This window comes from Podarcis cretensis (assembly GCF_951804945.1).
Source record: "Podarcis cretensis genome assembly, chromosome: 14".
Classification (NCBI taxonomy): domain Eukaryota; kingdom Metazoa; phylum Chordata; class Lepidosauria; order Squamata; family Lacertidae; genus Podarcis; species Podarcis cretensis.
In genome coordinates this window covers 33,779,481-33,798,037 of record NC_137183.1, presented here as the reverse complement: position 1 = coordinate 33,798,037, position 18,557 = coordinate 33,779,481, and the positions used below count along the sequence as shown (strand labels likewise).

The window sequence follows — 18,557 nt, the reverse complement described above, 5'->3', positions numbered from 1 at the left end:
GGGCAGAATCCGTGACCAGGGGAAAGAGACAGTGGAAGAGGACTGGAAGAAATTTAAAATATATCTTAAAAACAATTGTAAAATTGAGGAATGTTAAGATGTCAGGGGGTAAGAGGTAAAGAATTGCAGCAGTAACTAAAAAACTAAAGGAAACTTTATGAAAGGGAATTAAGACAATTGACTTAAGGGTTGCTAAAGAATCATTAAACAAGGATGCAGGGATGGGGAGGTATGGGGAAGTCAAAAGAAAGAAGAGTATGAAATGATGATTTTGAAGTTATATTGGTTTAATTGTTTTGTGTGCCTTGTTTGCTTTTTGTTTTTCTTTTGTTTGTTTTGTTGTGTCTTTACTATCTGTCTGAAAAACGAATAAAAATTAATTTTAAAAAAAAAAAGGAAATGGACAGGAGGGGAGGAAGGAGGTGGCAATTCGAGTTTCACCTCAGGTGGTGAAACACGACAGGCTGGCTGCCCCTGCTGGTTTTTTTGTTGGTTTGTCTTTTAAGTGCCGAAAGAGGGTGGGGGGGGGGAGAAAGAGGAAGAATAAGCGCAAAAATACAAGAAGAAATAAATGTACAGGGTGGTGCTGTGGGTTAAACCACAGAGCCTTGGGCTTGCCAATCAAAAGGTCGGCGGTTCGAATCCCTGTGACGGGGTGAGCTCCCGTTTCTGAGTCCCTGCTCCTGCCAACCTAGCAGTTCAAAAGCATGTCAAAGTGCAAGTAGATAAATAGGTACCGCTCTGGCGGGAAGGTAAACGGCGTTTCCATGCGCTGCTCTGGTTCGCCAGAAGCAGCTTAGTCATGCTGGCCGCATGACCCGGAAGCTGTACGGCCAATAAAGCAAGATGAGCACCGCAACCCCAGGGTCGGCCACGACTGGACCTAATGGTCAGGGGTCCCTTTACCTTTACCTTTACCTATAACAAATATAATCAGTTACATTTCCATACATTATTTTATAGATATTTAAATGATATTATTGTCCTAATACATATATGATTATTAGTAACCTGCTGTATTCTGTATAAACTCGTTCCAAATGTTATCCAAAGTCCACGTCTTTTTTCCTTTTTTCTTTTTAAGCGTATTTTTTATTAAAGATTTCCTGATTTGCAAAAGTATGTGCAATGTCTCTTTTTTCAAGTTACGTTTCCTACAGATCAGTTTCATTTATTGAGACCGCAACATCTACGTCTTTAAGCAATCTGTTCATATGTTGCAAGTGTTGTCACATCACGAATCCATTGATTAAAGGGGATCAATACCTTTATTCTTCCAGTTCATCAATACCAGTCTCTTGCAGGCCGCCCCTGCTGGTTGGCGACTGTGAGAACAGTATGCTGGACTAGATGGGCCATTGTTCTGATCCGGCAGGCTCTTCTTATGCTACTAAATAGTGTGTAGAACACATGGGCATTGCAAGCAAGGATGTGCTTTATTCATTTGTAATAAATTATGCAACCCAGGAGCAATCGGCTGCAAATGTAGAAGCTTGGAATAGTGTTGAGCAAGAATCCTTGGATGCATCGTCGCATTGGGATTGGGTGACCCAAGCGTGGTCCATGAGTCAGCGCATATCATTCGCTGAACTTGATCTGACCTGCTTTCCCAGCAGGGATGCATACCAAGACTCAGTGCGCCAGGAAAGGGAGAGATTTAATGATGGGATGGAGAAAGAATTACAAAACCCCTTTTCGCTTTAAGAGATTTGACTGCTTGTTTGGATAGATTCCACAGGGAGAGTTACATTCCCTGGGCCGTCTGTAACACGAAGGCGATTTGAGTGTCAGACAAAATAAACCCGAGGAAATGCCTGCAACCTCTCCAGCTTTGTGTGTTGCCGTGGCAATTTATGACCTTTGCAATACTGTAAGAGGAAAAGCAGGAACTGCTAGCTAGGAGCTAAATAAAAGTTGCCATGTGCAAAACACAATACAAGAAGATCTCTCAAAATAAAGATGATAAATTCCCACTGTCAGAGGTTAGCAAAAAAATTATCTTTTTCTAAAAGGTTTTGAATCTGGAGTTGAAATTATTGATTGAATTCAGTCTGAGGAAGGAAAGAAGGAAAGTGGGCCATGAAGGGGGGGGAAGCAACATAAGGGAACGATGCTAGCATTTCAATTAGTCTTTCTAAATTCTTTGCCCATTGTTAATGTTAATGCGAAGAGGAAGTGGCTTCAATGGGACAGCAGAGGCCAGATATACCAATTTTGAAAAACTTCCACAACGGGACAGGGATGAAGCCGGGGGGGGGGGCTGGGTGTAGGTATGTTCCTTTTATCAAATCAAAGTATTAACAGTATAATATAACATCAGTGTACATACTGAGATTATGTGCATTCTAACCAATACTGGACGCAGCTCCCATTTACAGTGGTACCTCGGGTTAAGAACTTAATTCATTCCGGATGTCCGTTCTTAACCTGAAAATATTCTTAACCTGAAGCACCACTTTAGCTAATGGGGCCTCCTGCTGCTGCCACGCCGCTGGAGCACAATTTCTGTTCTCATTCTGAAGCGAAGTTCTTAACCCAAGGTACTATTTCTGGGTTAGCAGAGTCTGTAACCTGAAGTGTATGTAACCTGAAGCATATGTAACCCGACGTACCACTGTATAAAGCTAAATAGAACTGAAACGGCAACAAAAGCAGAACTTCATAGTAAGCTCATTCACATGTTCCACAGAATACAGGTAGAACTCGTCTTTGCAAATCAAGGAGTGTTTGTGTTTAGGAGTATAAGCTTGTCAATATGTACGCCTCAACTATTGTATGCACAAAAACATACAACTTTGAATGTTATATGTGAATATGAGTTTACAGGTCAACTATTTGTGTACACAGGACAGGATGGTGGTGATTAATTTGTGGAGAACTAGGCTGTCATTGGCTACCAACCACAATGGCTGTGCTTTGCCTTCACAGTCTGCAGCAGAAATGCTTCTGAATACCAGTTCCTGGAGAGCGAAGGAGAGGAGGGTGTTTTTGTGCTGGAAACCTGCTTGCTAGTTTTCCACAGTCATTTGGTCAGCCCTTGTGAGAACAGGATGCTGGACTGTTGGGTGCCTGATCCAACAGGCTGTTGTTCTTATGGGGCTATGATTCATGGTCCACAGGAAGAATGTATGGTATTTGCTTGTGTGTTGAGTCTCTTCCTTCTCTGTCTCCCAGGTCATCAGCAGCAAGGGAGGAAAAAAGAAGGTTTGATCCTTTGTTTTTGTTTTTGTGGCGGAAGAAAAGGGGAAATGGCGTTGATGCTGCTCAGCCGACATCTAACGAGTTCGTTGCAACAGAACTTTAGGATTATTGCAGCTGGTAAGTGGTGGGAAAAGCACATGAAACAGAATGGAGATATTGGTAGAGTTCCACAGCTCAAGGCAGTGGCTTATATTAGTCCTGTGATGAATATCTCCCCCATGTTTCCCCCCTTCCTCCCACCAGTCTTCATTTATTTATGGAAAAAATAAATCACATTTGGAAATTACTAGAAGGGAGGGGAAATATCATTGCAATTCGGGGGGGGGGGCTTGCCTTGTACCACATTCACACCACACATTTAAAGCACCATGATATTACTTTAAACAGGCATTGCTTTCCCCAAAGAATTTTGGGAGCTGTAGTTTGTTAAGGGTGCTGAGAGTTGTTAAGGTAAAGGTAAAGGTAAAGGTAAAGGTAAAGGTAAAGGTAAAGGTAAAGGTAAAGGTACCCCTGCCCGTACGGGCCAGTCTTGACAGACTCTGGGGTTGTGCGCCCATCTCACTTAAGAGGCCAGGGGCCAGCGCTGTCCGGAGACACTTCCGGGTCACGTGGCCAGCGTGACATCGCTGCTCTGGCCAGAGCCAGAGCCAGAGCCAGAGCCGCACACAGAAACGCCGTTTACCTTCCCGCTGGTAAGCGGTCCCTATTTATCTACTTGCACCCGGGGGTGCTTTCGAACTGCTAGGTTGGCAGGCGCTGGGACCGAGCAGCGGGAGCGCACCCCGCCGCAGGGATTCGAACCGCCGACCTTTCGATCGGCAAGCCCTAGGCGCTGAGGCTTTAACCCACAGCGCCACCTGCGTCCCGCTGAGAGTTGTTAGGAGCCCCTAATCCCCCTCCCAGAGTTTCAGTTCCCAGAGTGCTTTAACAGTCAGTCCCTCTTTCCAGGGAACTATGGGAATTGTAGCTCAGTGAGGGGAATAGAGGGCTCTCCTAGCGACTCTCAGCACCCTTAACAAGCTACAGCTCCCAGAGGTATTTGAGGGAAGCTGTGACTGTTTAAAGTGGCATCATAGCGCTCTCAATGTATGGGGTGAATGTGGCCTCAGTATAAGGCAGATTCCCATGTTCCTTACAAAACGTCTTTCCGTGAGCAAAACCAGCCAGGATCCAAAATCTTCCCTTTCTGTTCTGGCCTTTCAAGAGGCTTTTAAATTCCTCTCAGCTGGGAAAGGGCTGGGGTTGTCTGGTACAAACTGCCTCCTTCTGCATCTTGTTTATCCTCTGGAGCTTCTCGTGTTACTCTTCAAGCATCCAATAAATAGGATTCATCTCCCAGAACATTGCACAAGAATTGTTTACTCGCTACACAGTTCCCGTTGGCTTCGCCTCCTGCTCTGTGAAGATTCCTGTTAGCAAAACTGCAATCTGAATTTGGGCATGTTTTCACCATGCGCCAGAATTTTGGTGAGAAGGTAGATTGGCTCTACAAAAATATCATAGAGGCAGATATATGTCCTGCCTTGTATACCCACAAAGTCTAATACATTTGGAGGGCCACAGATTCCCCATTCTTTAATCTAGTTCATCGTTGCTAGTGGTTTTTCAGCATCTCAATGAGAGGTTTTACACATCACCTGCTATCTGAATGACCTTTTTGTTTTGTAACTGGAGACGACACGGATTGAGCCTGGGAACTTCAGCATGGAAATAATGTGCTCTGTCATCTGCACAATGAAATAGAGGAAAGAGCATAGGAATCTGCCTCATTCTGAGCTGGTCCATCTAGCTCAGTATTGTCTACACTGACTGGCAGCAACTCTCCAGGATTTCAGGCAGGACATTCCTAATCGTTCCTGGAAATTCTGGGGATTGAACCTGGGACCTTCTGCATGCAAATCGGATGCTCTGCCACTAAGCTACAGCTTTTCCGACCAGCAGGAATGCTCATGAATCCTCTATTGCCATCCCATCAACTCAGCTGATCAATGTTCAGCGGCTTCACTGCCACACGTGCAATGCAGTCAGATCAATCAAGCTCTGATCAATAAATAAAATCAGCTAAAGTTTCGGCTGGTTTCATCACTGGAGGGCATACTTGTTAATCTTTTTCTTGGGGAGGCGAGGCTATTTTTGGTCCTAGTGTGTCAGCTCGGTTTGGACAGATGGGGCTTCTAGCCATGCTTGGTAGCCTTTGCTTATTAAATTATGTCAGAGGCTTCCACCAGTGCCTCAGAAAAGGCATTCAGACTGGTTTTTGATAGAAGACCACTTTATTTCACTGCAATGGATTTGTTAAATAGATATGTACACTCAGGGCGGCGAGTCACCACTTGAGTTGATACCAGAAGTGCCACCTTGCCCTGCTGCTACCACCAAACTGCCCACCACCAAGATCTTGCCCTAAATGGACACAATCTTGCCTGAAATCTGCACTGACGATGGCTGTGCTTCTCTGAAGAAGAAGAAGAAGAGTTTGGATTTGATATCCCACCTTTCACTCCCCTTCAGGAGTCTCAAAGTGGCTAACATTCTCCTTTCCCTTCCTCCCCCACAACAAACACTCTGTGAGGTGAGTGGGGCTGAGAGACTTCAAATAAGTGTGACTGGCCCAAGGTCACCCAGCAGCTGCATGTGGAGGAGCGGAGACGCGAACCCGGTTACCCAGATAACGAGACTACCGCTCTTAACCACTACACCACACTGGCTCTCTGCCGCTGGTGGAGGCAGCAGGTGCCCCCTGGAGAGCTTCTGCCACCTGAGGCAGCAGCCTGCTTCTGCCCAATGCCTGGGCCGGCCCTATATACAATGCAATTCTATGCATATTACCCAGAAGGGAGTCCTATTGTGCCCCTTAAACCTTTAAAAAAATGACTTTAAATTGGTTAACTTTATATTCCTTGCAGGGCACAGAGGAATCAGTCAAGCTGCAGCAAAAATCGATGTGGAGTTTGACTATGATGGGCCCCTCATGAAGACAGAAGTCCCCGGCCCAAGATCCAGGGTAAACTGATGCCGTTTTTCAAGCCCCGTGTTATTGTCCTGGTTTGAACGCAGGGATGGGGGAGAATTCGATTCAGTTTGCATTTAAACTATCACAATCACATTTTTCAAAACAAAATGAGAATTGAAAGGCGGCCATGCTTCCAAATTTGCACTTCTACAAATTTGGTGATGCTGTTTTCCACCCAGTGTTCGCAAAAATACATCTATTAGGGGAAGGTGTGCATATAAAAATGAACATATTTGAGAAAATAACATACAGATGTGTGTTAGGAGAAATTGCTTGCAGAGAGGTGTTCCTTCGTTTAAAGTGCATACCAAAACGTGCTGGTGAGGAGAAATTTGCGCTAGAATACTGAACAATTCTCATGAAGTTTTTAAAAAGGGAAACCCAAACGGCCACAGAAATGTGAAGACCCGAATTTAGGATTTGAAAAATGTGAAACCAACAGAAACTGAAATTGACGGACCTATCAATCCCAGTTGATACGTCACACTAAGCCATACAATGGCTTAGTGGAAGGTGTGCAGACTCCAGAAGGAGAGACTGCAGCCAATTAGTTCTTCAGCTGAGCTGAGCTGAGCTGAGCCATGATTTGGCTTATAGTGTCGCCGGCATCCAGGCTCACACTTCAGCTCTTTCTAGACTAACCAAGGTTGCCCTGTGGTTTGAAGATCCAAACCACAAGCCCTGTTCAGACAACATGCTAAGCCAAACCATGACTTAGCTCAGTGTATCTATCCAAAATATCATCCTGCTTAAGCTGCTAGTTATATTCATAATATTCTTTATCTCTTTCCTTCCAGGAATTAATGAAACAGTTGAACAGAATTCAGGTAATTTATCCTGTTTTTAGTGTAAAAATGTAAATCTTTTGCCCCCAAACCTCTTACCTGCAGAGCCTTATAAGAATACTAGGCAGCAAATCAGCTGTGGGTGGGTAGGCAACCCTCCTTGCAAATGGGGGGGGGGGGAGGGCATTCAATACTTCTTTGAGAAGCTGGCCATACTGATTTTCAAGGGGGGGAATGGCCCAGAGTCCCCGGCTTGGAAAGACACTGCAGATTAGGGGGCCCTTGTCCTTATCTTTCCCACCCACCTCTCCGTGGGCCACATTTGACCAGTTGTCAGAGCCTCCGAACTCTCCGTCGCCTGGCATCACAATGATGTCAGGTGGGCTGTTTTTGCCTGCAGGGTTTGAAATCAAACCACATGGGCAAAAAGCCCAGGGCTTTTTGCAAACCCCAGCAATCAGCTGATGCAAGCAAACCCTCTTTTGGCTCGGCTTTCTTTACCTGCCAGCATAGATGACATCAGGTAGAGGGCAGGTATGTGTGTGGCTTGGCCCACACAGCCTTAGGGACCAAATGGAGAAACCTGGCCAGTCTTCTTAGACCTAGGAGCTGGAGTTTTCCTTATTTGGATTCATTTTTTTTTATTTAGAGCATTCGTACCTTGCTCTTCAGCTAAAAAGCCTTTCAGAGCAGCTAACAGACCATCAGTTAAGACAAGACAGCCCCTACCTGGAGATTTACAATCTATTTTTTTTTAAAAGGCACAAAAGGGATAGGGAGGGGAGAGGAAAAAAGCAAACTCAGTTTTCCTGATACTATGCTGAGGAGCAGCTTGCTGTGTGCGCATGTGACCATTTTCAAGTAGGAAGCTGGTACAGGACCCCAGTCTGGATCAAGGGTGCACTGCTTTTTATTCAGAATAAAAAGTGGCTGCTTCAAGCACAATCGAAAAAGCATGAATAAAGAGTGTCGTGTGTTGATTGGCCCTTAACTTCAGGGCCCTGCCAGGGAGGAAGCAGGCAGACCGGGGACAGTGTCTGGCCTCAAGTCTTCTTTAAAACCAGAGGCAGCCCCCCTCCTTCTCCTGTGCTAAATGGCCTGAATGGACTTTCCCGGGGGAGGGGGGGTTGCAATCAAGGCCACTCCCTTCCTTCCAGAATGCAGAAGCCGTGCACTTTTTCTGCAACTACGAAGAAAGCCGGGGAAACTACCTTGTCGACGTTGACGGGAACCGAATGCTGGATCTCTACTCTCAGATATCTTCCATCCCAATAGGTAAGCCAAGAGGATGTTCTCTTGTGGGGGGGGGGGCATGAAACTCCCTTCTGGGAGGTGTGGGGTTGCCTGCTGTCTTAAAAACAAACAAACAGTTGAGCCATTTTTGCAAGGTGGAGTTGTAAAAGTCCATTGACAGCGAAACAGAACCTCCTTGTACAGTGGCACTCTACCTCTGAAGAAAAACTGCTGGGGCAAATAACAGGGTGGCTGCTTCATGCCCTCCTTGTGGTCTTTCTGGAGGCATCTGACTGGTCACATTTGTTATTGTGGTTAGTGTCCAACTGGGACCAGGGTTCAAATCCTCACTTGGCCATGAAGCTCACTGGGTGACTTGGGCCAGCAACTCACATTCAGGTTTACCTACTTCACGGGGTTGTTGTGAGGATTAAGTGAGGAGCGTGAGAGAACCATGTAGGTCACCTTGAGCACCTTGGAGAAAAGGATGGGGGGTAAATGCAATAAACAACAAACAAACAGGAGGCTGGACTGGGCAGACTCTGCACTGGTCCTGCAATGCAAGTTTAGCATTCTTCTTTCCGTGTTGTGAGTCCTAAATTTGAGCAAATGATGGCCCGAAATGCACGTTCTGGTCTAGAGCCAGGGTTGTCATTGAGCAAGGCACTAGGAGGAACTTTCCAAACTCCGAAGAAAGTAGGTTAGCCTTTAAGTAAGACTTCCAAACAGAACTGAATAGCTACAGAAGTGGAACTGGCTAGGCCTCTAAGCTCCTGAAGGGCAGGAATGCAGAATGACCACAAGAGTGTGCCATTTTATTTTGGCTAGCTGCTGTGTAGTTACTATGTCTGAGCTGTTTCAACAATACACCAACGTCAGAAGAGCACCAGCTGGCCCACAAGCTGTCAACGAAATATTTGAGGTTGTGAAAACGGGGCTTGTGACGTTGAGCTTGCAAACTCTTGATTGTGTAGAACTTAATGGGTCACTTGCTGCTGGCTAAGCTGCTGTGATTTGACGGAATGTTCAAAACACTCAACCTGCTCAGGGTAAGCAATCATGTCATTAGTAGAATGTGACAAACCAGTCGCATGGCTTTAGGATCGTTGCCAGAATAATTGGTGCACACACAACTTTTGGAGACTTTGCAGGTGGTCACTGCAGTGCTTTTAGTTGTAGTTAGTTATTCCAGTATCAGTGATTCTGAAACCAGTTTGGGGGGGCATTTAAAAGAGGAGCATGGAGAGTATGGACTGGGCCTCCTACTGAAGGTGGGTGCTGGCAAGTCCCATAATCACAGTCACTGCTCTTTGTCTTTGGGCTTCAATAGGGTGGCTAAAGTGTACCTTTCAGGAAGAAGCATTTGAATTTGTTGCTGTCCACCGTAAAGGTAAAGGGACCTGTGACCATCAGGTCCAGTCGTGACCGATTCTGGGGTTGCGGCACTCATCTCGCTTTATTGACCGAGGGGGCCGGCGTACAGCTTCCGGGTCATGTGGCAAGCATGACTAAGCCACTTCTGGCGAAGCAGAGCAGCACACGGAAATACCGTTTACCTTCCAGCCGGAGCGGTACCTATTTATCTACTTGCCCTTTGATGTGCTTTCGAACTGCTAGGTTGGCAGGAGCTGTCCGCTGTACTGATTCCTAAATCATGCTCTTTCCCTCCATGCCCTGTTCGTCCTTAGAGGCGCTCTATTTTCTAACAGCTTTAGGGACAGCTGTCCCAGTGAGCTACCCTAGAAGTAGCTACTGTCCTTGTGCAATGAAAATTCACAATAGCACTCTGTCAAATAACAGAGCAGTTAAGGCCAGGCAGTGATCCATTTTGCATGCATCACTAAGCCAAACAATGGCTTTGACTGAATGAGTAAGTGTTGCAGGGGGTTGGACTAGATGACCCTTGGGTCTCTTCCAATTCTATGATTCTGTGGTGCACAGTGCAAAAATTGTGGCTGCTTGGCTCCTCCCCTGTTCCCACAGTCACTGCACTACCTGGAGTTAAGCCATGGTTTGGCTTAGGGTTACACGCATAACCATGGCTTAGCTCTCTTGCTCCAAATAAGCCACAAGCTGCAATCAAGTTTGCTCCAGGAACAGAACAACTGGGGGAGGAGTGAAATGGCTGTTATTTCCTCCCTGGGTGCCAGCACACTTGCTTGCTCACACATAGCCATGGTTTATCTTAGCATTATGTGCAAACCAGGCCAACATTCGTGTTGATTTCCTGTGGTTTCTGTTCCTCGCGTTCAAATGACAACATAAATGAGAAAAAGGAAGTGAGCTAGAATGTGGTCATCAACAGCTCCCAGACTCAAATTATGTTTTCCAAAACCTTCAAAGGGTATGCTTTCCACCTACCAACATTGCCTCTCCTAAAATTATTTATTTCGGCAAGCTAAGCTTTCGGCTATGCCCTCCTCCCCCCCACTAAAAGGCATACAGTGGGTTGAGGGCAGTTAAGTACACCTTGAACACGTTAGCTGTAAGGTGGCAGGGTTCCTTGAAAGCCATTGGAAATTCTCTCTCTGTTTTGTTTTAGGTTACAGCCATCCAGCTCTAATAAAACTCCTCCAGCAGCCCCAGAATCTGGTAAGGCGCTTCTTTCACCCAAGTCACTGAAGCAACTCCTACCCATGTTGAGATTTTTTTTATTTGTTGATAAGCATCGCACAATATTGCCTGAATTTTACTTCTTTCCCCTCTGGTTTTGGAAACTGCATGCTGGAGTTTGCTTCTGGAAGGTGGCTAGGTTTTCCAATTTTCTAGGAATTGGAGAAACATCTCTTATGGGGCCATTTCTGGCTCTCAACCACCACCACCCAGACCCACCTCTTAAGTTTCTTCCTCTACTTTCCCATTGTCCCCTTCTGCTTTTCTTTGCTACAGATAGTGCCCATCTGTTTGGGCTTCCTTGGAATCAAACCTGGAGCCTTCAGATCTGTGGCTCTCTGCCCCTTATGGGTGAGCCACTCAACCAGAGGTTCATCAGGCAAATCCCAAACCATATTTTTGTGTGAATCAGACTGTACTTTTATTATAAGAAAGAGAGAGAGAGAGAGAGAGAGAGAGAGATAAATGGATGGGTAGGAATAAGATGAAAGGGGAAACTCAGGGGTAGGGAGGAAGAAGACAGGTGCAGGTGTTAAAAAATGTAAAATACATAGGAATATAGGAACCTGTCTGTCTTATACTGAAATCAAACTATTGGTGCACCTAGCTCAGTGTTGTCTACACTGACTGGAAGCAGCTCTCCAGGGTTTCAGACCAGGGGGTTATTCCCAATCCTATCTGGAGATGCCAGGGATTGAACCTGGGACCTTCTGCATGCAAGGCAGAGGCTCTACAAACAAGCCTAAGAGCCTTCCCTTTACAAACATAGGGAACTGTTTTGTACTTCAGTTCCCATCATCCCCCCCAGCCAGTACCTCCTTTTTGTAGTCCAAAGCACCTGGAGGGCGTGAGGTTGGTATAGCCTGTGCTGTTCAGTGCTGACTTCAAGCTTTTCATCTTGTTTTCCAGAGTACCTTTGTCAACAGGCCTGCGCTGGGGATTCTTCCCCCAGAGAACTTTGCTGAAAGGCTAAAGGAATCGTTGCTTTCGGTACGTTTTGCGTTGCAGAGAAATGGCCCCAGCATGGATGGTTTGGGAAGTTTCATTGCACAGCAGCCAACGTCCTGGTGTGGTTTTTAATTTCCTTTCGTAGTGTGAATGGTTCAGGTTCAACCCTCCTGGCCCCATGTCCTCTGCACGAGCCATGTCCCTCACTGGTTCTTCTTCACACCTTGAGTGTTTTTGCCTGACTGGAATATGTCATTGAACTCTGATGTCTTTTCCTTGCCTGGATGGGGAACAGAGGGGAGATGTGTCAGTGTGTGCAGAAATCCGCCTACTGTACAAAATTAAAATGTACCTGTGTTGCTCCACCCACTTTTGCTTCTGGCCCCACCCACCACTCCCATGTGGCCCTCAGAAGGTTACCCATAAGAGAATGTGGCGCTCAGTGTGAAGAGGGTTCCCCACCCCGGCTTAAATCAGCACAGATTGTACCTCAAAAATCTGTTTGGGGAGTCAAGCTGTCTCACCTTACTGCCACCTCCCAACATTTCCATCTTGCAATGCCAAAAAGTAAAATATGTAGCAAAAAGCCAAGCCATTCTGGAAACCCAGGTGATCACAACACTATGATGAAGGCTTTAGGTGTGTTTAGCACTACACAGTGGTAAGGCCATGAGGAAAATGGCCCCTCTAGGGCTCCTGTGCATGTGCCTCTATGGCACAAGCCATAGAGCACAGAGACGGGACAAATGTAAGTTAAGCCGAATATTCAGTTCTGCTTCTAAATCAAATTTATGGAAATTGTGGAAGTGGAGTCAGTTGCTCAGGGAAAGTTAATAGGTCACTGGTGGTGGTGGTGCCTAAAGGGAAGAATATGCCCAGGATATGTACTTCCTTGAAAGTCTCTTGTGTTGTGCCTTTTGAGATTAAATGTCACTGTGACTCATTTTTTTGCTCTCTCCCCATTTACAGGTGGCTCCTAAGGGTCTATCTCAGGTTATAACCATGTCCTGTGGATCTTGCTCAAATGAAAATGCCTTCAAAACCATATTCATGTGGTACAGGGTGAGTAAAACATAGGAGACCATCTCAAAATCCTACAATCTGCAGGTGAGGCCTTGTTGGTGGTGCTGTCAGCGTGAGCTGCTTGGTTGGCATTGACCCATGGCCTTTTCAGTGGTGGCTCCCCAGTTCAGTAATCTCCTTCCTAGAGAGGTGCATCTGCCACTATCTTCAGGTGGGATTCAGTCCGATGTCAGCAAATTCAAGTCGAGCAGTTATAGTTGGTTAGGAGGTCTTGCACTACAGACCCACTCTCCCAAAAGGTCAGACATTTTATATAAGAAAGATTGGGGCAACGCTTGCTTTGACACAATGTCATCTACCCCTCCTGCAAACAAATCAGGATGAATACTCAATAAACAGGCCATCTGGAAACGCCCCATAGAAATTGATGCTGGAATATTTTTCCATCTCTGGAAGTTTAATAGGAAGCCCATTTGTTTTCCAGAGCAAAGAAAGGGGGCACAACAGTGTTACCAAGGAAGAGCTGGAAACATGCATGATCAACCAGGTAAGAGGGCCGTATCTGAGTCACCTGGTGGAGATTTGCAGATTCTTGGATGCAAAATAAGCATGTGGAACCTAGAGGCAGCAAGATCCTCGTTAGCATCACGGTCAGCCTGTCAGATTAAGACCAGAGAGAGACTCGGGTTCAAATCTTCAGGCAGCCATAAATGTCACCTTGAATGAGTCACCCTTATCATAGCCCACCTGACAGAGTTATTGGGAGGCTAAGACAGGTATAGGATGGTAGGGGGGAGAGAACTTTCCTTACCACCCTGAGCCCCTGGTATGGAAGGACACAAACGTTTTGCAGTTTTACTCTTTTTGTTATTCTGTCTTGCTTTCATTGTAATCGAAAGACATCTAGAATACTGGAGAGATGAGGAATAGGTTATTTCAACAAAGGTCCCCTCCTTCTAAGCCTGGTCGGTTGCATAACAATGCCTGGAGCTTCAGTACAAGGCTTGATGCTGCCACCTAGAGAGGCTACTGAATTATGCAACCAATATTATGAGAGTGCCTGAATTCATAACCTTGCTGAAGCAAGTCCTTCCAGTCCAGCATCCCATTTTCATAGTGGCCCACCAGTTGGAAACCCACAAAGAGGACCTGATCACAAGAGGGCTCTCCCCCTTCTGTGGCTTTCAGCAACTGGTATTCAGACGCATCACTGCCTACGACCTTGGAGACAAGAGTGTAACCATCATTTCTAGTAGCTATTGATAAACCTTATCCATGAATTTGTCCAGTCACCTTTCAAAGCTATCCAAGTTGGTGGCCATCCCCGCCTCCTGTGGCAGTGAGTTCCACAGTTTAACTATGTTCTACATGAAGAAGACCTTCCTTTTATCTGTACTGAATCTTCCAACATTCAGCTTCATTGGATATCCCTGAGTTTTTGTGTTAAGAGAGAGGGAGAAGAACTGCTCTCCATGTCAGACATAATTTTATGAATTTCTGTCATGTCGACTCCGACTTGCTATTCCTCCCGACTATAAAGTCCCAGATACTGCCACCTTCCTTCACAGAAGAGTCACTTCACCCCATCAATCATTTGGTTAGCCCTTTTCCCTACCTTGAATTAAAGCGCATGCCATAACTTTAGTTCTACAACACACGAATGAATTCAGACGCTCTGTCGCCCTAGCACAGCAAACGTGCTTTAAAAGAGAGAACCTGACTTTTTGCGGTTTGGAAAGTGACAGGGAAATGCGTTGAAAAGTGTGGGATGGACAAGTAGCTAACAGGAAGGCAAATGAACACCCTGCAAGCAAACTGGGTCAAATGCTTGTTGCTGTACGACATCCTAGGGATAAGAAGGAACGTTCAATAAAGACCGGATGTCATCTGACTTCTGAATAAACTTTGTGCCAGTGGATCAGGATGAATGCTCAGCAAATAAGTTTCTTGTTTTGATTCCAGCCCCCCGGTTGTCCAGAGTACAGTATGCTTTCCTTTATGGGCGGATTTCATGGGAGAACTATGGGTAAGGAAAAGTGTTTAGATGTGTGCTTTTGGGGGAGGCAGGGAAGAGTTTGGGGCCACTTGAACCTCTGCATTGTGTGGTATCCTTCTCCCTACTTTGTCTGGAGGATGGGGGTAGCAGTGCAGAAGAGAGGGCTACGAGATGTCATTTTGCCATGGCCCCCCTCAAAACAAACAGCAGCCTTGGCAGTCAGGTAACATCAATGCCATGCAGTTGAAAGAGGCCTGTGGTGATAGAATGAATGCTACTGACAAGCTAGTTGGATAGGCGGGTGGGTGGGTGCATGCCATTTTTTATAATGATAATAATAATTTATAATAATAATTTATTATTTCTACCCTGTCCATCTGGTTGGGTTTTCCCAGCCATTCTGGGCGGCTCCCAACAGAATATTAAAAATAGAATCAAACATTAAAAACTTCCCAAATACGTTCCTGCACGTTAAAAATAAATCCTCTCAAGTAGAAAACTAGCAAAGCAGTATAAATGTTCCTGCAGCACTACTTTTCTTCTTGTGGGGAGCTTCTTTACACAAGAAGGAGGTACTAAAAATGAGGCTCTTTCACACCTGCAATTAGAGCAGTACAGTCCATTCACTTCATCTCATTCTGAGGCAGGGTAGCATAATGGGATCGATAGATGGACTGTGGGTGAGTGGCGTGGGTGCCACATCTTGAATGTTTTATATTATATAACTGTTACTTTTGAGGCTTAGCTGCCAGGAATGTATTCTAAGAAAACCAGAAAGGAGAAAAACTGCTTTAAAAAAATAAACGAGTCAATGTGTTGGTGTTGCCCCTTCCTGCAGGCTGCTTAGCTGCCACGCATTCCAAAGCCATCCACAAACTGGACATCCCTTCCTTCGACTGGCCCATCGCTCCCTTTCCAAGGCTGAAGTATCCTCTGGAAGACTTTGTGAGAGAAAATCAACAGGAAGAAGCCCGCTGCCTAGAAGAGGTGAGATCTTGGTCATGAACTTCTACTCATATATTGATTCAGAGCAGAACTCCAATGTGTAGTTAGCTGAGTAAGAAATTAAACACATTGCAGGATTCCCCAAAAATAGACCAGAGGCAATTAATATTTCATCCAGCAGAGCTTTACTGCTGCTACTGAAGGCAACTGAACATAATGGTCACAAATCCAATACATTTAGGATTGGCGCTGCCCATAAGAAATCAAGCTGCAGCAGACTTAAACTTACAATAACTTATACTAAGTCCCTCAACACTATATACAGAACACCACACCAGAAGGAAGAGAGATAGAAAGAGAAAGTGAAACCCAGGCTCCTTCTGGCCTTACTTTTATAGTCAGCGTGACCTTGACAGAAAGAGATAAGAGAACCAGTTTAAACCAACTGTACTTAGCTTCTCTGAAGGAATAACCCAAACATCATTTACAGATAGGTAGCCGTGTTGGTCTGCCATAGTCAAAACAAAAAAAATTCCTTCCAGTAGCACCTTAAAGACCAACTAAGTTAGTTCTTGGTATGAGCTTTCATGTGCATGCACACTTCTTCAGATACACTGAAACAGAAGTTTCCAGACCCTTCTATATAGTGAGAAGGTGGGGAGGGGTATTACTCAGAAGGGTGGTGGGAATGGGTGATTGGCAGATAGCTGTGATGAGCCTGTTGACGACTCTTAACGACTGCAATAGGTCTTACAGGAAAACCCCTGTAAGAAACACCCCTTGCTTTTTCCTGTAAGACCTATTGCAGTCGTTAAGAGTAATACCCCTCCCCACCTTCTCACTATATAGAAGGGTCTGGAAACTTCTGTTTCAGTGTATCTGAAGAAGTGTGCATGCACACGAAAGCTCATACCAAGAACTAACTTAGTTGGTCTTTAAGGTGCTACTGGAAGGAATTTTTTTTGTCCGAACATCATTTGTTCACTTCACCCGCCCCAAATCATTTCCATTTCATTTCCCCTTAAAGTTGGCTCTTACATTTAATGTGTGGGGGGGATGTCAACAGCCAGTTGTTTTTTCAAAAAATAAAAAATGTTCAACATACAGGTGGAAGATTTGATTGTAAAATACAGGAAAAAGAAGAAAGTTGTGGCAGGAATTATCGTTGAGCCCATTCAGTCAGAAGGAGGGGACAACCATGCCTCTGATGACTTCTTCAGAAAGCTGAGGGACATTGCCAGGAAGGTTGGTAGAAAGCCAGACTTAAAATTTGGGATATTGCCAAGCTTCCCATTGTTTGTGGTGGGTTAATTTGAATGTTTGCTGCTGCTGCTGCTGTTGTTGTTGTTGTTGTTACCGTTACAAGGCACTTGTATCCCAAAGGCTATGTACAAATCCAGTCTGTTTTTTATGCTGTTCCAAGAATCTCTATTCTATCATTTATTTTTTATTATCATAATTGTATTTATGTAACTTTTGATTTTTATATTGTATAGATATGCTATGTATTGACTTTTGTGTTCTATGTTATAAACTGCCCTGTGGTCTTTCAGTGCAGGGTGGTATATAAATTTGTTTAATTATAATTATAATTATTATTAATTTTCAGTTCAAGGAGACTGAAACATTAATTAACGTCAAAAACAGAGAGCAGGATAGACTGCCTCCTCTCCGCCCCCAAAAAAGAATTATGCTTAGATGCACAGGTTGAAAACAAACATGATAACACAGCAATTATTTGGGGTTGTATCCAATGCTAATCCTACTCTGAGTAGACTAACTTGACCCCACTAAAAGATAGGCAAAAAAATTTAAATCCAGAGGCCCAGGTGAATAAAAATATTTTTGCCTGATGCCTAAAAACAGATAATGATGGCGCACTGAGGAGAGTATTCCACAAGCCACTAAGAAGGCCATTTTTGTGTCATTACCCTCTGCACCTCCATCAGAGGAGGCACATGGAGAAGGGCCTCAGATGAAGACTGCAGGGTCCCATTGATCCAAGAACCCATTTCTCAACTGCACAGCAATTCTATTGGTGGGATGTGCAGTGCAGGCATCTCAGATGCTTCATCCACATATCCTGTAAACTGCTGTCTCCTGCAGTCATTGCAGGGAAGGCAGTAGGGAAACATCTGTCCTATTCAGTTCCTTGTTATTCCTCCTAACCCCACCTGCTGAGAGTCCCAGTTCTTTATTTTACTAGTTATTGCGCTTACATTCCACCTTTTACCCCAAGGATTTCAAGTGGTGCACATGGTTCTCCCCCTCATTTAATCCCCACAACAACCCTGTGAGGTAGGCTAGCCTGAGAGGCTGTGAATGGCCCAAGGTCACCCAGTGAGCTTCTTGAGTTAGATTTGAACCCTGGTCTCCCAGGTCCTACTCTAATACTCTAAGCACTACATCACCACTGACTCTCCAAGTAACTAACATTGTCCACTCTCTCTGAGCAGCATGGCTGTGGTTTCTTGGTGGACGAGGTGCAGACGGGAGGCGGATGTACCGGCAAGTTCTGGGCCCATGAACACTGGGGCCTGGATGACCCAGCCGACGTGCTGAGCTTCAGTAAGAAGATGATGAGTGGCGGGTTTTTCCACAAAGAGGAATTCCGGGCCAATGCTGTAAGTCACAGATAGGGAACCTTAGCTTTCATTTGGTTCCACATGCTGCCCTACAATATCTGTGCAGCTGGTTTTGTTTAGTTTTGGTTTTTTGGTAATTTTTCTTCAATGACAATGTTTATCGTTTGGCCATAAAAAATGTTACTTGACGAAACTTTCAAAAAGCAAACAAACAA

The 18,557-nt window shown here is 45.1% G+C and overlaps 1 protein-coding gene across 2 annotated transcripts in view; it reads left to right on the top strand.

Annotated features, from left to right (window-relative positions):
* ABAT (4-aminobutyrate aminotransferase) overlaps positions 1-18,557 on the top strand; it is a 40,454-nt gene that overhangs the window by 16,887 nt on the left and 5,010 nt on the right. For both annotated transcript variants that reach the window (XM_079952579.1, XM_079952580.1), the window contains 12 exons: positions 3,175-3,318; positions 6,108-6,205; positions 7,012-7,041; positions 8,157-8,274; positions 10,775-10,824; positions 11,755-11,835; positions 12,763-12,855; positions 13,301-13,363; positions 14,779-14,842; positions 15,651-15,799; positions 16,865-17,002; positions 18,214-18,381. In XM_079952579.1, the coding sequence (XP_079808705.1) occupies positions 3,249-3,318; positions 6,108-6,205; positions 7,012-7,041; positions 8,157-8,274; positions 10,775-10,824; positions 11,755-11,835; positions 12,763-12,855; positions 13,301-13,363; positions 14,779-14,842; positions 15,651-15,799; positions 16,865-17,002; positions 18,214-18,381 (1,122 nt within the window). In that variant the 5' untranslated portion in view covers positions 3,175-3,248. The remainder of the gene's footprint in view (positions 1-3,174; positions 3,319-6,107; positions 6,206-7,011; positions 7,042-8,156; positions 8,275-10,774; positions 10,825-11,754; positions 11,836-12,762; positions 12,856-13,300; positions 13,364-14,778; positions 14,843-15,650; positions 15,800-16,864; positions 17,003-18,213; positions 18,382-18,557) is intronic.